The 19,187-nt window shown below is 36.8% G+C and overlaps 1 protein-coding gene across 1 annotated transcript in view; it reads left to right on the top strand.

The window, feature by feature from the left end:
• CNGB3 (cyclic nucleotide gated channel subunit beta 3) overlaps window positions 1-19,187 on the top strand; it is a 58,839-nt gene that overhangs the window by 19,808 nt on the left and 19,844 nt on the right. Inside the window, exons 4-10 of the mRNA XM_069854327.1 lie at window positions 6,749-6,903; window positions 7,818-8,003; window positions 8,582-8,790; window positions 10,665-10,715; window positions 12,601-12,687; window positions 13,977-14,041; window positions 17,002-17,124. Coding sequence (XP_069710428.1) covers window positions 6,749-6,903; window positions 7,818-8,003; window positions 8,582-8,790; window positions 10,665-10,715; window positions 12,601-12,687; window positions 13,977-14,041; window positions 17,002-17,124 — 876 coding nt within the window. The remainder of the gene's footprint in view (window positions 1-6,748; window positions 6,904-7,817; window positions 8,004-8,581; window positions 8,791-10,664; window positions 10,716-12,600; window positions 12,688-13,976; window positions 14,042-17,001; window positions 17,125-19,187) is intronic.

The raw sequence follows: 19,187 nt of genomic DNA, 5'->3' as shown, positions 1-19,187 counted from the left end.
TTTTTCATAGCCAGACTACAGTATGGCTTATAGACTGCTTTTGGTTAACTAAAACAATTGGATATTTATCCTTCTGTCACCTACAGTTGATGATCCCATTTTTTACAGAAGAAATTCTTATAATTTGTTTCTCAACACATGTTTGCATTATGTAGCATTAGATTGATTCTCAGTTCTATTACTCAGTCTAAATGATGAAATTTTTCCTGTATAGGAATCAGTCCTAATTTTTAATCTTCAAAATCCAATGTCTTACTACACATTATTAGCATGCTTAGAAAAGCTCATTCCTAGAACTGCATAAGCTCTCAGTGCAGGTGAAGGGGAAGAGTAGTCTCCTTTTGCAGGCAATGCAGAACAGAAACCTATCTTATTAATTCTGAACCTCTCCTCAGAGAAGCCTTCTATTGACTATAAAGGGAACATCAGAACACCTAAACAGAACACCTAAACATCAGAACACCTAAAGTTAGCTTTTTTGAATACCTGTACCAAGTAGATGACTCGCATGATTTTTTCTGTTACAGAGAAACATTAAATTTCCTGGTCATTTAGGATGCATTAGCTTAGATTTAGAACTGGTTTCTATAAAATTATCCACACTGAGATTGTCAGCACAAACTAAGGATGTGGGTTTTAGTCAATACCTTTCATGATTCCTAGAATGACGTTTTTCCAATCTCACTGAAATCTTTCTCAGCTATACCATCAGGTTTTGCAGACATTTGTATACCTATGCATTGTCATATCCTTCTGAAAACTGGTTATTTGAATTAGAGATTCTCCAGAACTTATTCAAGAGAACAAACTATTTTTTCAAGATAGAGGTTGCAAATATGATCATAAACCATAACATCAGTGCTCAATAAAATCACTAAAAGTTCCGTTGCAAGATCAAGAATTTTATTTCTAAGTAGATAGGAGAAAAATTCTCAAGTGCTGCAAAAAGGAGAGTTATAACTGATAACTGAAATAGGCAAAAAGTGGTATGGATTTTTCCAGGTGGCAGCAGCATCCATTTATGAAGTACTTTTTCTCAGGGGTTATCTTGTAGATAAAAGATGGAGTTGAACTCAGATATTTGGCATTCATGACCAAAAAGGAAGAAAGAATAAAACTCAACATTGCAGCTTAGAAAAGACTAAACTTGATTTATTCTAAGTTATTGCATTTCTTGATCTCTGTTTTGCTTGAACTATTAACAGAGAAAACTTCAAATCCATGTTACTTAACAGATGTTACATACACGAGCACACTCACAGTATTTCCATGGCCTATTCTTTCAAGGCCATTTTCTTCCACTATTCTATACATGCCTAAATCTTTTTTCTTGGCATGGAGAGAACTGAGGTGCTATAATTTTATTCACTAAACAAACAAGTTAAAACCTACAAGTTAAAAAGAAAAAGCTTACAAATTAAAAACATGAGAAAATTAAATTATTATTACACTTCTATCATTACATATTCTGCTATAGTTAAACAAAGTATATTTGAGGTAACAATAAAACTGCTTGCATAGTACATCAGCAGTGGTCCTGACTTTTTCATTCCCAGGCTGTGCAAAATTATTATTTCTGCAAGGAATAAATTATTTTCCCTCATTAAAGGATTATATCATGCAGTTAAGTAATATAGACCTAGGCCTATCGTAACATACTGCAAAAAGGGCAGAGAATGACTTATTATCTTAGATAAAAATACTAGCACTCAGCACAGCTGAGCACAGGAAACTGAAGGCAAAGTATCTTTCTGCCCAGATAAGCAGTGTGGGAGCAGATTTACCTCCAACTGTGCAGATCTGCCCCTGAACAGCACAAACTATGCAGTTATATAATATGGGCAGAGGCATACCAGGAATGGATTGATATTCACAAGTTTGGTCACCCTCTGAGAGATTTCATCCTGAGAATAAAACTGAAAGAAGCCCAAAATGAAACCAATACAGTCTGTAATTATAACTGTGAGGTGGCAATGACCATAATTACAAATTCAAAATGAGGCATTATGTCCTTAAAACAGCATGCTGAAAACATAAGTCAAACTAACCTTTGTCACAGGCACAAGACCTGGACAGAGCATCAAACCAGAACCAGAAAATATTGCAATGTATTATGATGCACACGTGAAAATGATTAAATGTGGTGTCTTCAAAAAGAATTACTTTAGCAGAGTCTCTGACCTGGAAAATGTACTCTTGTTCCTACTGGCAACTTTATGTATATGGATTTGTAAAACACATATTAATGGAGTTAGTAAAAAGTTTACCACATAAAAGAGGACACACACAGTAAAGGAGAGATCCCCAAACAAAAAAGAAAGGGCAAAAAGATGAAAGCACCTCAACTCTGCCACAGAAAGGATCTCCAGCCAGTCAGGAGTTGCTGAGCCAGACCCTAATTTCCACTAAAAGTACCACATGCAGTGAAAGACAGCTGCACGCCACTGGTGTCACCAATTCATGGCAAAGCACTGCCTAATGCAAGAGACAGAAAGCAGTTTGAAGGGCTTCAATAGACAAGGCAATTAAAAGTGCACCTCCACACAAAGCACAGGTGAAATACACAACTTCAAATTAGCAGTATTCAACATGCAGCCTCCTTCATCTGTATTAAGCAGAGTAAATTTAAAGTATGCATTTTGTTACTAGAAAATAATAGAGGAAGAGATAATGCAAACCAAATGAGAAGTAGGGCAAGGAAAATCAATTTCTCATCAACTGTGGGCAAATAAAGAAGTTTACATAGTTTCTAATCAGTAATAAATAACAATGTGGCTCATTTGAGCTGCACTGCAATGATGAAGGATCCAATTTATGAAAAAGGAGACTTTAATTTTTACTGGAAGTGCTATGAAATAAGAAGAAAATTCCATGCATCTTATAGCTTATCCCTAGAAAGCAGATAGAAGGGGCCTTTGGTATGACACTTGCAGTAAGTGTATTTTAGTATAAGACAGCTAGTGCCCTGAGGAAACAGAGCAACAGCAAAGAGTAAGAATTATTTTAAATTCTTCACATGAAAGCTGAAAAAAATAATTGTGACATGTTAGCTTAAAACAAGAAAGGATTTCATTACACTGCAGATGGCCTGAGCAAAGGGAATATGTGACACAAAAGGAACGGTGATGAGATTACAGAGTGTATCAGAACTGTTTGATTAATCTCCTATCTGGGGAATTTTAAAAAATAGACACTACAGAAGACTGAAATTAGAGGAACGATAACCACATACTTCCAGACTTCTGCTTCTTCTGCTTTTAAGAGCTTATCTCCACTTTATCCAATTATTTCATTGCTGAAGGATTTTCACATCCTTAAATCATACTTCCTTGAACACCGTGATGTGCATTGTGGTTCCAGAAAACTGTGCTTCTCAAAAAGCTACATGCAACCCACTCTGACATTCTCTTTTTTTAGTTACTTACTAGTTACTTCATCTAGCTTCTTCTGTTAAGAACTTCAAAGTAATTTAGGTCTTCAGAAGACATGGTGTTCATTCAAAGATCAGTTTGGAAAGTTTTTGATTTGTTCCCTATTTAAGATGCTGTCATACCACTTTCCCTCTACTCATCTTTGGGAAGGTCTTCTCAAGAATTTAGGAATTTCAAATTTCCCTCACTCTTGGTCAGCTTCTTCCCTTGCTGCAATACCAACATCTCCATGCTGTTTGGGACAGAGCTGAAAAACTGTCAAGAAAGAAAGAAAATTCTCTGCTGCATTCCCTGTGCTGGTGATAGCTGGTAGAATTTTGGTACAGGGTGACTATTGAAATCTCTGTGGGAGGAGACCTTGAGCTGCCCCATGCTGGTCATAGGTTTTTCCAGCCAGATTTTTCACCGGTGTGTGACATGAACTGAAAAGTCTTGAGTCTAGCATACAGAAGAAATTCCATATCCTGGTCTTCACATATTCACATAGAGGAAAACCAAACGTATGCCCAGTGGCCACCTGGGTGGTACTCCAAAACAGCCCTTTTGCATAATCAGACATTAGTAAGTAATTGTGGATGAAATTTCAGAAGACTTGATCAAAAAATATCTTCAGCTAGATTTTCTAATTGCACCATATACATAGATCCTATCAAAAACATCAGTTTTGGGGCAGAATGTGAGCGTGCAGGTGTTTGAAAACAGTCTTCAGGTTTGATGAAATGCTTCAGGTGCCAGAGTATCAGCTCAGTCACAGAATCATAAAATCACCAGTTTGGAAAAACCTCTGATACGAGCCAAGATGCCATTGGCCTTCTTGGCCACCTGGGCACACTGCTGGCTCATGTTCAGTCGGCTGTCAACCAACACCTCCAGGTCCTTCTCTTCCAAGCAGCTTTCTAGCCACTCTTCTCCTAGTCTGTAGCACTGCACAGGGTTGTTGTACTCCAAGTGCAGGACCCGGCATTTGGTCTTGTTAAACCTCATGCATTGGTCTCAGCCCAGCGGTCCAGCCTGTTCAGATGCCTGTGGAGAGTCTCCCTATCCTTTAGCAGATTAACAGTTCCTCCCAGCTTAATGTCTGCAAACTTGCTAAGGGTGCATTCTATCCCCTCATCCAGGTCATTGATAAAGACATTGAACAGGACTGGACCCAGCACTGAGCCCTGGGAGACATCACTTGTGACTGGCCTCCAACTGGAGTTAACTCCATTTACTACAACTTTTTGGGCTCAGTGTCACCATGACATTGAGTAAACATGCAGCGGGGAACTTCTTAGTGAAAACAGAAGAAGCTTCACCAGGCATACTACTTTTTGACTTCCACTTGGTAAAATATGGGGGAGGTACCTCATATAGACTGATATACTTTACAAAAATGAGATTAAATTAATTTTCCCAAGATTAGGAAGCATGAAGTAAGCACAGTGTTTCTCCTCTACCTGCACATAACAGTCATATCCCATCAGTTATGTCCTATCATCATTAGGATATTACCATATAATGATGAGCACATTTTTGTGCAGAAATGGTAAGAGCGTGCATTGTATCTTAGCAAATACACAAAATAAGCTCAAGGCTTTACAGAGCATCAGTAGAACTTGGTGATAAGCAGCAGTGAGAAGTCATTAGTGTAAATGGGCTATACAGGGAGCAGGGTACAGAACCTCTTCTGCCTGAAATGTTGTGTAGACTGCAACATTGACGTAGCCATCAATCTCTGCTGACATAGAAGTTAACTTAGGTGTCCACTTACCGTGAATTAAGTGATGTGAATAAACACTGTGGCCAATAAACAGCCAGTCTTAGTGTCTGACTTCTGCTCAGAATGCAAATTAGCACTGTGTCTAGCTATCAACTTGCCCATTTGAAAGGCAGGGCATATTTCCTGGATCTATGACCTGTCAACTTGTGCCTAGGCCTTTTTTGTCTTGCCCATTTGAAAGGCAGGGCATATTTCCTGGATCTATGACCTGTCAACTTGTGCCTAGGCCTTTTTTGTCTTGCCCAGTCGAAAGAGAGCATGTATTTCTCCGATTCACAAGCTGTTGACTCATGCCTTTGGTGCTCTCAGCAGAGCTACCTGCTCTGACTCTAGGTCTGTCTCCAAAGCCTCATTCACTGTTTCCAGTGCTTTCACTTCTCTCTCAATTTTAAGTGTCTCTGACCTTCCTTTCTGAGCAACCACCTATGCGGCTGCTGCCAGGGCTTCAAGTATGACCAACAGTGCTAAAGACAAGTGGGAGGAATAGAAAGAGAGCATATCCCAGGGAGCCATCATAGCCATGTTGGAAATCATAATTGTCTTTCACCCTGTAGACGTTGCAAACAGATAAACCCTGTTCACTGCACCAAAATGCCATGCCCTGGATCTACAAGTCACATGTTTGCATCCAGGCTGACTTGGGGGGGAGGGTTTGTTTATCTGTGCAGTGATCTGGAGGTCAACATAGTCCCTCTCAAGGAAAAAATCAAAAGCAGTATTTATTCTGGCTCCAACAAACATAAACAGACCAAAATACTTGGGTACACAGCCAAGACGTGGGGGTGCAACTTCTGAAAGTTACAGGAACAAATCTCAACCTGTTTAGATCACAGTCTTATCCCTGAACACAACCAAGGTCACTCGGATCCAATCTGACACGTAAACTGTGAGGTAATGAGAGGGAGACAAAGAGAAAGAGAGAGAGAAAAAAAAAAAAAGGGAGAAGGAAAGAAATTACCACATCGATGGGCAGCAGCAGTTCCTCAGGAACACATGATCATTGCAGCAGCTTCTTCCAGGTTGCATGGTCCAGGCTGGTCCGATCAAAGTGATGGGCAAGAGAGAGCACGAGAGAGTGTGGGAATCAGAACACAGAGCCACCCCTGCATGGCTCCTTGTGAGTTCTTTTATGAGGCCTATCTGACCCCCACCACCATGTGTTGGGGTGGTCTTGCCACGTGTCTTTTGGAAGGGTCCAGCCAGGAGAGTCTGGTGGGTGGAGGAAGGCTGGGAAGTGGGGTGGGAGGGGGCAGCACCTGCCACTGCATCACCTGCCCCTGTAGCAGTGGGTCCAGACCATGTTCTCAGCTTGGAAAGGGGGAGCAATGCTTACTCCACAGGTGAGGTCGTCAGGTGATAATCCAAGCTCTGCCCTTGGGAAGGTCTCCTGCAGCACCACCTCCACCATTCGTTGCTGTTGCCACAAAACACATGCAAATGGCCAGCCTTCAGACAAAATGTTTAAGGCAAATAAAGAAGCAAAGTTGGGCTTTACACACAGTTTCCTCCCAATGCTTTGCAGTATATTAATTTTTTTTCATTTTGTTTTAATTAGCAAACAGAAGCCAACTTCTTCAGGTTTCCAAACAAATGAATATGCTGATGCCCAGCTTCAAGAGATTGTCAGAAAAATGCGGGAAAGGGCAACAGTCTATAAGGAAAAGCTGAAAGATCCAGTGCTGTCCTCCCCTGAAGGCAGTCCTGAAGCTTGTAAGTGACTCCAGAAGTAGCTGTGCATTTGTTGAAAACTATTTTGTGGGAACAGAAAATACTATGATAAAATTTTCAAGTAATTATAGAGAGTTTGCCCACTAAAATGAATCAGTTTGTGCCCATTGAACTCAATCTATCATTATTAGTCTACAGTAAACCAGGTCCTTCAGTACGAGCTCCCTTTGCATTACGTCACTAAAGAATTTTGGGAAAAAAGTCTTGGGCAATGTATAGAATCATCCCTGCTAAGCAGTTTTATATATATTAACATAGATACCAGATACCTATGTGGATGAATCTGAAATGTATGAAGAAACATACATATCTTATGATTGGATACTAGTCACTCTGAGATTAGATCTGCTGTGCAAAAGTAAATAAAATCTAGCCATAGCAGAAATCTTCCAGAGACACTGAGGATTTTAAGTGTCTGCTTTGAATACAACAAATTCATATGATATTAAACATTTACTTTTTGCAAAATATGAAACATAAAACAAATGCAATATTTTTCCTCTTTAGAGGAAAGTTTGATTTATTTTTTTTTCCTTTTCACAAAGAATTGAGCGTGGTCGATTTACTGCTTATATGTTTTTTAACAAGCTGGATAAAAATAGGAACTGAAATATTATAAACTATACCAGTTGACAAAGGAATTACTTTTTTTTAATTATTTCTTTGCTCATTTTTACCTCCTGTGTTCTATTTGTGGAACTTATAATCACTTATTTCCTTTATTCTCCAGTCTGTATTCTAATGCATTCAATATCATGATAAATTGTAGCTTTAGTCACTGTTGAATGTTTTTAGAAGAGTTTTCAAAATGATGGGGGTCTTGTACATGTTAAAACAGGGTGTAGTAATTGAGCTTTTTTGAAAATGTCACCTTTTGTGGCATTCTGTGCGCCTAGCTCCATCAAAGAAGAAGCCTCCACCACCACCAAAAGAAGAAAAAAAAGAAGAAAAGAAAGAAGAAGTGGAAGCAAAGCCAGAGGAGGATCATTACTGTGACATGCTGTGTTGTAAATTCAAAAAACCTCCACTGAAAAAATACATGGAGTATCTGCAGCTACCAGACAGCATAGACTCATACACAGGTAAATCAGAAGCTGTGGATGCAATAGAATGGGGTAAAGGTGGATTGATGTGACCTAGCATTACATAGTACTTGTGAGCCACTGTGAGATCCACATTCCAGTTTGCAACTCAGAGGGATGCACAGATCCTGCCCCAAAGAACATTTATTCCAAACAGACATGAATAGTGACAACAGTTGTAAAGATGGTATGCACAAAGCTAGCATGCAAACCAACCACAACTAAACCTCAAGTCTTCTGATTCTTGATCTAGAATCTATCCCATTCATTAGGGTCAAATCATTCTTTTGTCAGGTATAGTATACAGCAGCAGCATGAAAAAGGTATAGAGTTTCTTCAGATGCATTAAATTCTAGATGCTTTCATAAATTCATCTTTTTTCTGTTTTGCAAATTATTTGTGTGGTTCCTAGTTCCAACCTATATCACTTTACCAACCTGTGCCATTGAAAAAGGGAGAATGTAGGTTCCTCTGGGAAGAAACATTCCCAGAGACTGCAGTAGTATAATGCATCTAAAGGAATGAGAAACGATTCTAACTTCATGCTTCTAATTACAACGCAATGTTTTTTCTTTCAGATCGCCGTTACGTAGCATGGCTCATGCTTGTGACAATTGCCTATAATTGGAATTGCTGGTTTATTCCCCTTCGTTTTGTGTTTCCATATCAAACCCCAAGTAATACAATATATTGGGTTGCTGTAGACATCATTTGTGATATCTGCTACCTGTGTGACTTACTGATTTTCCAGCCAAGAGTGCAATTTTTAAAAGGTGGAGATATAATAGTAAGTATTGAAAGTGGATTTCCACAGGTAGTAGTTGTATGTTAAAGTGTGTTAAGAAATTCTCTCTAATCTGACGTATTTTTTCCTGATATGCCAAATCTATTTAACATTTTTATCTATCAAAGAACACCTATGTTCTTCACTGAGCTTCCAATATCCAATTTCAGAAGAAGGAAACATATCCATTGCCTACGTTCTTAGGAAAGAAAAAAAAAAATTTGAAAGTAACAGATGAGAGCAGTCAGAACAGGCAAAAGGTCTTTCATATCAACAGTAATTTGGTGCAGTTCCACTGCAAACAGTGATTATAGGACTATGTAATCATACATGTTATGTGTGTTTTTACATTTGTGTGAATCTTTCAGCACTCCATTTACCTTGTGACAGAATCATAGTTGAAGACAGCTCATGTTTTCTGCACCATGTGTGTTTTGTTACAGATTGTAAGATTGTGGGGGGATTTGCCAAATTTTTTTTACAGGCATTCCTGTAATTTCAAGATGCTTTGAAAAAGATATTACTAGCAATATATTATTTGAGAAAAAATATACCTTTACTATTGCTTCTTGCTACTATTTTTTTATTATCTTTCTATAGAAAAATTCAGAGTAAAACTCTAAGGAAGTATCTGGAAAATGGTAAAAGCCTGCCCTTAACATATCAAAGGAGGATCTAGATATTAACTATTCTTTAAAATCTTCCCTACTTTGATTTTTTAACTTCTTTGACTTCTTATAGAAGAAAACCTAATGCTGAAAAAAATTACTTTAGATAACTTCAGTGTGACACTACTGTACCCAACAGACGGAAAATTCAGAATTATCTATCCTCAAATGTAATTTGAAACTAGCCTTAGTTCAGTGATTTTACATAAAATTTTACACATTGTGCATACAAGATATTACTGATACCTTTACAGAGAAATCTCAGATAAAACTGTGCAAATATAGTGCAGATGGATATTAAACTCAGTGCAGTATAATGTATTTTTCCATGCCAAGACATTCAGTGGCAATCATGCCTAAATCCAACAAAATTCAAGTTTTATGAGCAAGGTTAAAAGTCTAATGTAGGAAGCTTACCTTGTATTTCCCTTGAAGCTGTTTGTACAATTCATAGATTTTAGGGCATGAAGAGATCACCGACAGCCTGATCTCCTGAATATAGCTTAATGCTTAAACTGATAATAGTGTAAAGATGGCATAGAAATATCCTTAAGATTTTAAAGCTGTTTTTGAAATGTACCTGGTACAAGTACAGAAAGTATAATAAAAGATAACATTCCTTTAGATACTTGGGATTACCCTTTCTTGTTAAGGTATTAGCATCAGTTGCCATGGAGAGTAATTTAAAAATAAATAGATAACAATTACTAATGAACACAATGTTGATTATTATGTTAATAGTGCTAGCATGTTAATGCTGTCTCTCAAAGAGCTAATTTTGTACAGCACCATCAGAAATGTTCTTTGCAGTTTTCTTGGAACCACTGAAGCTAAATAGTTTTCAGCCCTGAAACTGAAGGGGTTTGGATCAAGCACGAACCGGTACTGATATCTTGAGAGGGAAGATCTGTGGGAAAAATGCAGCATTTACCAAATAACAGTCAGACTTACTTGAAAAAAAAATCAGACAAATCCCAAACCTGATTTTTTTCAAGTAAGTCTAATAGAATCTGGTCTGATGTAAACTTGTCTAATGAAACCACTACTTCTTCCTACAGATATTTCTCCATTCATACATTTAGAACATTAATATAACTGTCATCATCCCTAATATCAGAAGAGAATTACTAATATTGTTGAAAGACAGAGACTCATTCTTGACATTCTGCTCTTGACTATGCTTTTTTTCTCTTTTTATTATCACTGTAGTCGGACAAAGTGGAAATGAAGAAATTCTACCACAGCTCTGTGAAGTTTCGGGTGAGCAGACCCTGGGTTACCATTGTCAATATGTAAGTTCTGGCTGTAGGATTTCACAGGTGGTTTTTTTAATCTATTGAAGCTCCCAGTTGGTTTAAGAACATCACCAGAAAACACTGGCTTGATGGCATGTTAGTGTTCACCACCTGAATATTGCCATCTTCATAAACAGTGTTTAATTGCAAAACAGAATAATTATAAATATTATTCTGAATAATAATAAATGAATAAAAGAGAATTAATAATAATCTTTGTTTTGATTAATTTATCTGAGGTCATCCCCACACAAACTGAAAGACAATAGCATAGTTTGCCAGAGATTCATTAAACAAAAGAAGAAATGTTGAAGCTAGATGATAACTCTATTTGGTGAACTCTTATATGTGATACTGAACAGGTCATCACTCAAACAAGAAAACGAAAATTCAAACTAAGAGTCTTGATTCTCATTCCACTTTGTAAAAACTAAGATGCATTCTGTTCATTTTGTTCCTAAATATTGTTTTTGCCAACAGAGTGGTCTATTGAATTCCTGATACACATACAGTTCTGTGACACTAAGCCCACATCTCTTTAATCTCAGTTATTGCCCCTTACTTTACTGTAAATACTTTTGTACCTGCCTTGTTTCAGATTTAAATTTGTCTCAGTGACTGTGTTATCAGTACTTAAATACTTGAGGTTAAGCTATCTAAAAGTGCAGGATATACACTACACGGGCAAGTGTTTAGGACAGAGTCAAACTTACAGCACGAGAACTAAAAGGATATGTAAAGTTTTATTTTAAGTTCACAGTTGCAGTATATTTAGTGCCCTTGATTTCTGCAGAATTAAAGTGATAAGGGAATTTGTCACATGATTAAATAATAATTAACAGTTATTGATGTTAAAGAACTTCTGACTAAATGTTGCCTCCTTAGACATGTCTCTGAGAGAGGGAGAGAGGTCATGTTTGCCCTCAAGCAGTTTTTTTGTTTGGTTTGCTTTTTTTTCAGAGTTCAGGTATTAACTGCACCTTACTTGCATGGGATAAAAGGTCAGTGCTGCAGGCTAGTAGCTGCCAACACAAATTAAGTCTCTCAGGGTGAAGGCATTCCTGATTACAGTGAGGTAAAGCCTACAGTTCAACATCCTTCTTTTGTTCCCAAATCATATTAGCAACAAAGCAAGGCACCACAGGAGCTTTAAAAAGGCAAATCCAAGCTTGCCATAATGTTCTTTCTCTCCACAGTACTCTTGGAAAGAATATAGTAGATAGATAAGAAGAGTAATCACACAGCTGATGTATTGCAGAAAGACGATATGAGAAGCATCCAAATATAACAAAACCCAATATTTAAAAACAAAAAAACAAAGAAACAAAACCCACCAAACTAAACCAAACATCCAAACTTATCATCCTACGATGAATCTGTTGTTCAGAACATGTGCCTTCTGCAGGTTGCAAGCAGAGAGTCTTATTCATTGTGTTTCCCTAGACTGCTTTAGGTAGCCTGGTTTTAAAAGACACAGAACTGCAAAGAAGCACTCATGGAGTACTCTCCCCACCTCTACTCACCAGCCACATACCTATCATTTTATTCTTGTCACAACTTTAACTGGTATAACAGAATGTATCAGCAATCAAATATCTGAGTTACTGTTGATAATCCCTATGAAACAGATGAAAATCTCAGGCACGAGGGATTTGAAAGCAGGGTAGAGCAAAGCTGTTAGTGTTTTCAAAGTGATAATCTTCCTCCAGAACTTTGGCAGTTATTGGCATAGCATGCTAACTGTTCAAATATTAGACATAATCACGTTTCAATCAAAGTAGATTTTTGTCAGCAAGTAAATGCATTAAGAATATTGTGAAGTTTAAACTGACCTCTCTGCTCTTTAACAGCTCGATGTGATATCAGTATTGCCGTTTGACATTTTATACTTCTTCTTTGGATTTAATCCAGCATTTAGAGTAAATAAGATGCTAAAGGTAAGATCTGTATTAATGATGGATGGTTAACCACACATAAATGATTTTACAATGCAGTGGGAAGTTGTTTATAATATTAGGAATATGAAATTTAGAAACTGGAAAATATCTTCAGTATAAGCTACAAAATCAGTAAATAAGCCAACAAAAAGTACAAGATACAATTTAGCCAAATGAAGCCTTTATTCTCTTATTTCTCTTCTAGCTTTATTATTTCCTACTTTCAAGAAGTGCTTTATGATTAAGGCTGGTTTGTTTCCATTATTTAACTTAGATTAACCTTAAATTACCAATTAGTTTTCAAAGATATAAAAATAATAATTTAAGTTCACTAATTAATACTAATGTATTTTCTCCTTCTCTTGGTAATGTCATATGCTCACAAGTAAGGGAGGGAATTTTAAGGACAACGTAAACTACACACAGCATATTTAATGTGTAAACCTACTTTTGCAATTGAATCTAAAGACATCTGGACTTGTGTAATGAAGGGACTGAGAAGGTACTAGACAACTGCATTGTTGTCTGCATTTCCTGTTACCTAGCAGGTCATTCTGTCACTAAATACATTGCCCTTCATACAAGAAATAGGTTGACAAAAAATGGAACTCATTTAAAGGTGGAGGTAGAACAAGAACTGTGAGAATAAAATGAGGGTGCTCTTCACTTCAGTTTTCAAGAAAACTTCAAAATTCCATAAATCAAAACCAAAAAATATGAAACAATGAAAAGTTAAACAGTACCTAGTATTGGGCAAACAGATGTGCACTGAACAAAAACAAAGAAAAAAGCTACATGTAAATATTAAAGGCTATCACTAAAGGTAAAATACAAATAATTAACAGGAGTAATTCAATACTGAAACAATTGTTACAACATAGTATCTTCTAGTATGTGGGTTTTCATACATATGATCATTTACTAAGAATTACTCGAATTCCAGGAAGAGCAAAAAGGGATTTTTATGTGTGTAATTGTCTCTGATAAAGTGGCCCAAGTAATTACATATGTTTGAAGACGTAGACGTTATTCATCTGAAGCACTCCAACCTAAACAGCAAGGTTATTTGTACAGTCTGATTAACAGGGCGCTGAATACCCAAAATAATTTTTAACTCAATTCTCATCTTTGCTTTGCATTTCATCATTTAGTTAAATGTTTAAAGAAAGTCAGAGTACTGAAAAATCCATTATTTCCAAAATATCTATGTGAACTAATGTCGGTACTATTAGAAAAAGATGTGCAGTGAAGAATAGTGATTGGACTACTGTCATTTGTTTTCCATTCAGCATAACACATTCTTTGAGTTTAACGATCGATTGGAAGCTATTCTGGACAAAGCATACATCTACAGGTATGTGCTTATTAAAATCGTGTCACTTGCAAAGCTTGGCACAGAATTTATTTCATTTGATTTCATGAGATTTCAGTGAAACAATGGATGAAATATGATACATCTTTAACTGTTCAATTTAAGATTTTTTAAAAATATCTGTCTTTATTGTAATCATTAAAATAATAAATGTAAAACTTCACTCACATATGAAATCTTGCTCACTTCAGCTGGCCAGGTTCAGACAAAATGTTGACCGAACTGAAACTCCCGTCAAAATTTAACTGATCAGAAGTATCAGAAGTTTCTTTATTGAAAGAACTAAAGAATGGTTTCTAATAGCAGTGCCAAATTCTCAGCAGTTGTTTATTTGTACTTAATAAGTGTCATGAGCTCGAGTCTGTGTCAACATTTTTCTTCAAATACGCTCTCACCATGAACCTGGCATATACAGAAAATTGATCCTCCACTACATTGACTAAACTCGGAATAAGAATCAATTTAGCACAGCTCTCAAATAGCAATTGTAGGAGTTGTCTGCTGCACCATTTTCTCAGCTTCAGCATTGACATGAAGAATGCAGCAGTCAGTGATGCAGCTAAACCCCAATGAACCCATCTACTGTGTTACAATTATTGTCATCTGCTGCCATTGTCATCAGCCCTAGTTCATCCTATGCAATTACTAAAAAAGAGGTTGAAACATCTTTTTCATATTTTCATATGCCTACAAAATAAAACAAAACTTAGAAGTTTGAAACTTCTGCTAAAATATTTCTGAGACGCTCATCTCCACAAAGCTCATTGTTATATTGCCCTCTCCTTTCACTTATTGAAGTCTTCTTTAGTTTTGTGGGGGTTTTTGTTTTTTAAATTCTTATTGGTAGAAGAGAAGGTTTTCCACAAGATGAAGAAACTGCTTTTCAGCTTCTGAATCACTGCCTCTCTACCATCTCCAGTTTCTAATATCCTTTGCTTCAGAGTCATAATACAATGACTTTTCTGTATCTCTTATTGCAGTAAGTACCGAGAGTTATAGATTTTTAATATAGATGGTTTTGAGTCAAGCAATTATTTTGTATGTAACAATAATGTTGTGTGTTTATGGATTTCAAAGAAACAGGAACAAATTAGCAAACTCATTTTCACCCAAATAGGCAGTTTTTCAAGGGACAGAGTTTCACACTGAATAAAAGTATGGAATGGGAAATGGTTGTTTAACGAAGAAGTTTAGAGTAGGAAATCTATATCTTCAATCCAGGCTAACTTTGAAGGATATGATGTTGATTTGTGTTTCAAAAAAACCAGAGAAGGTGCTCATTTAGAAATACTAAGACACACACAGAAAGAGCTCACTGGTCCTGTAAAATATATGCAGTAGCTGGAGCCAGTTACTCTGCAAAGCTGTTCTGCCTTGTTAGTTTAGACAGTTTTGTACCATGGTATTGCTTAAGTGCCACAACCACATGTGTTGCTTCTTCCTGGTCACAGGCCCACTTACATTTTCCAGTGTTGAAACACTTCCAGAATGTAAACTGAAGAATGCAAATATTACAAATTGAATCTATTTTCTACCTCATACTCTTAAGAGGCTAGAAACCTGAAATGTGTGAAGCACAACACTCTTCATAACTAAAACGCAATTTGAAATCCATCTGAAGATGTACAGAAAAACAATGGCAGAGCACATGGACTTCAATATTGCTCAGCATATGCAGGGTTAACAGCTTTCCTGTCAGTGCATTGGTAAGGTTTGTGGTAGAAAAAAATCCTGCATACTGCGCTACCAAAATATTATATTTTGTGTGCGCAAAACCATCTATTATGTTAGACCATGCCCTGATATGCTGCTTTAATACACACTTCAGAAAATTCTGATTTTCAGTGTATGAAGCACTCACTTGTAAAAACATGGAAAATATCTTTTAATTGGCTTACTAGAAGGCATTAGAGTAAGGGAAGAGAAAGAGCAAATGGAAAAGAGAGGTCGTTATACAGAAGATCTTTAAGGTCTCTTCCAACCCTAACTATTCTATGATTCTATGATTCTATGATTCTATGATTCTATGATTCTATGATTCTATGATTCTATGCAATGGCACCTGAAGAACAAGCAATTAATGCATAATACAGAGCCAACCACAGAGATGATAGCTCCCATTAACTTAAGCTTATAGACTTAACTTAGTCAGAACTTACTAAATTTTTATGAAAACAGGCACTCAGTTACTGAACACTGCATTGAAATCTAACTGTAGCAGATAAACTATGTACCAGCTTCCCTGTGCTTAGGTAAGTCCCGTACTTTCCCTGCTTATTTCTCCCTTGCCTGTGTATTTGAATGGGGACCTAAATCCAGGAGAACTTTCTTTGATCCCCACACAACGAACAGAGGATATACAGTGAGATCATTATTGTATTAAACAGAAAGCTACTTGGGACTTAAGTAATACATCATTGGTGTTCTTCAAAGAACTGGCCGTAAGCATAAGAACATGGATTAGGAATGATATAACTCCCGCTGCAGCCACTAAATCACACTGTTTAGCTGATCTACTGTAAGCTTCCTAGCACAGCTCTTGTAAAGTTCATTTCTGACCTCAGACATGTCATGGCTTTGGTTCACAAGTTTAGAGCCCATCTTGAACAGAGTTTGGCAAACGCATTAACCCTCTATCCTCATTAATATAGCTTCAAATTTCTGTAAATAATCATAGTAAATGAAAGAAGAGGATTATAAGTCCTCAGGGAACTACAGTATGAATATTACCCTAACTGAAATGTTCTAGGAAAGATATTTATTTGACCTTGGACAAATGTGAGAGACAGGTAGCTGCCAGTTATTTTTCCAGAGTCAATAAGGTAAGGAACTGCTTTGTAGGTGCTTAACGTAAACATTATTCATCAAAAAAAGCAATGCATTCCATGTTAAAAAGAAGGAAAAATGTCAGTTGTTTTATAGGAATCTGTTAACTTTTATAGGGTCATTCGAACAACCGGATACTTGCTGTTTATCTTGCATGTTAATGCATGCCTGTATTATTGGGCTTCAGACTATGAAGGACTTGGCAGCACGAGATGGGTGTACGATGGTGAAGGGAACATGTAAGTCCTTTCATTTTGCAAGAGATTTTTGTTGATTTTTCTCCTGCAACACCCTCCTTTTCTCATGATTTTGCTTGCAGGGTACGCCTTTACTTTACAAATGCTTGGATAGTAAACATAGCACCATGACTGCTGATGAGCAGCTTTCATTACTACAGGTGCAGTGAATAATCAGTTTACCACTTTCAGCTTTAGTAGGTTTATAAGTCAGCACTAAGCACTAACTTAATTAAACATTTAGAAAGCAACAAGGGTCATAAATTAAACTTACTGATTGCATATGCATATGGGAACTGTTAGAAGGATTGCAGAATGTTCCCTCAAAGGAATCAGAGGCACAAATTTTTCTTCTGCCACACAGCATTTGTGTCATTAAAACGCAGCATTTTATCCCCTCAAGGAACCATGGTGGCTGGTCTGAAAAAATTCCAACTACTTTCTCTGATCTTTTGAGAAAATCATGCTTAAATATGTGGCAGAGTGTCCAGTGAGTAGGACTGGATATTGGAACACTTCTCCACAAATTCCTGGCGACAGCACCAGGCAGAGTGCCAAGTAAGGGGCATTCATTAAGATGAGGAATATGGAGAGGAAGCAAAAGTAAATAGCGAAGTCATAATAAATTTTGTGTCTAGTTATACAAAACATATCTAGTAGGTTCAGATCTATGAATGTTCATTTCTTTCAAAGGCCATAATACAGTTAAAGCCATAGAAAATCAATTTATTCATTAACTGCATTATTTGTGAAACCACATATAACATACTACTACTCCCATAAGTCACCCTTTAAACAACTTTTTACATTTCTTCTGGACACATGCTCCTCTTACTTGTAATTTTGTCATACTTCACAAGTTTGCTGTGTAGTCACTATCTTGAAGGGCAAGAAAATAGCCTTTGAGAGTAAAACACACTTTGTGTAAAGCAGCATTGATTTTTTACTAATTAGGATTCTGTCTTAAAAAATTACATTGCTGAATTTTCCACACACTATTCAAATACTTGAGTATGGCAGTCAGACATGTGCAAGCTAGCTCATGGAGCTCAGTGGGACCACTTATGTAAGTGAAGTTATACACAGGCATTTATTTGCAGGATCAAGGCTTCCAGAAATTTGACAAGAAGAATGCAGAACAAATTTCCATTATAGCTACTTTTGTTAATGTCATTCTTGGGAATACTTGCCTCAGAATTAAAAAATAAGGTAACTAAGACTGAACAACCTGAAAACTCCAAAAGTAGCATGCTTACTCAGTTTTTAACACTTCTTCTGTACAGCCTAGAGAACAGGTAAGAAAGTTTTCCTGGTTTTCACAGAGAACATTTCACATTTCACTCAGGGAAACAATCGGTATAAATTATTTCCTAGCTTGAACACAGACAATGCAATTATGCCCAGAAGCAATGGTCAGGATTTTTAATATTTTGTGGTACCTTTGCCACGAGGAAACAAAACCACTTCTCAAATGATGACACACTGAAATCACGTGGGATTTAGCGTAGAATTTTTAATAAGCAATAATAATGAACTGATAATTCAAGGTCTGCATTAAACTGAGATGCTGGAGTACAATGCATGTTAGAATATACCCATGCAAACCACATTAAGCCATTAATCTACCTCATCTTGACATTGATTGGTGAAGGTATGGCTTTATTTTCAGTATCTAACTCACACTGGATTATATGGCCCCATGTGCATGGAATCCCAAATAGTATTTCATGTTGAGCAGCATTTCATGTAGTATAGCTTAGTATGCCACTAACAGCAAACGCCTTCTGTATGGGATAGTCACCGCATTGGAGAATCAGATATGACACATATCTGATTGTGGAATATTTGAAGATTTTTGACAGAGAGGTATTGGTGAACATTAGTTATCATTGGAGATGCAATGTGAATTTAAACATATCAGACAAGATAGTTCTAAGTATATTCAGTTCTTTGGAGAGCAGGAATAGAGAACAATCTGGGAAATACATCAGAAAAAGTAACCAGAACTGCAGTTTATATTATGGCACAGCAGCGCAGATGTAATTTCCCTTCACATAGCAGACAGT

Source organism: Phaenicophaeus curvirostris, chromosome 3, assembly GCF_032191515.1.
Source record: "Phaenicophaeus curvirostris isolate KB17595 chromosome 3, BPBGC_Pcur_1.0, whole genome shotgun sequence".
Classification (NCBI taxonomy): Eukaryota; Metazoa; Chordata; class Aves; order Cuculiformes; family Cuculidae; genus Phaenicophaeus; species Phaenicophaeus curvirostris.
This window is presented reverse-complemented; position numbering and strand designations above follow the sequence as displayed.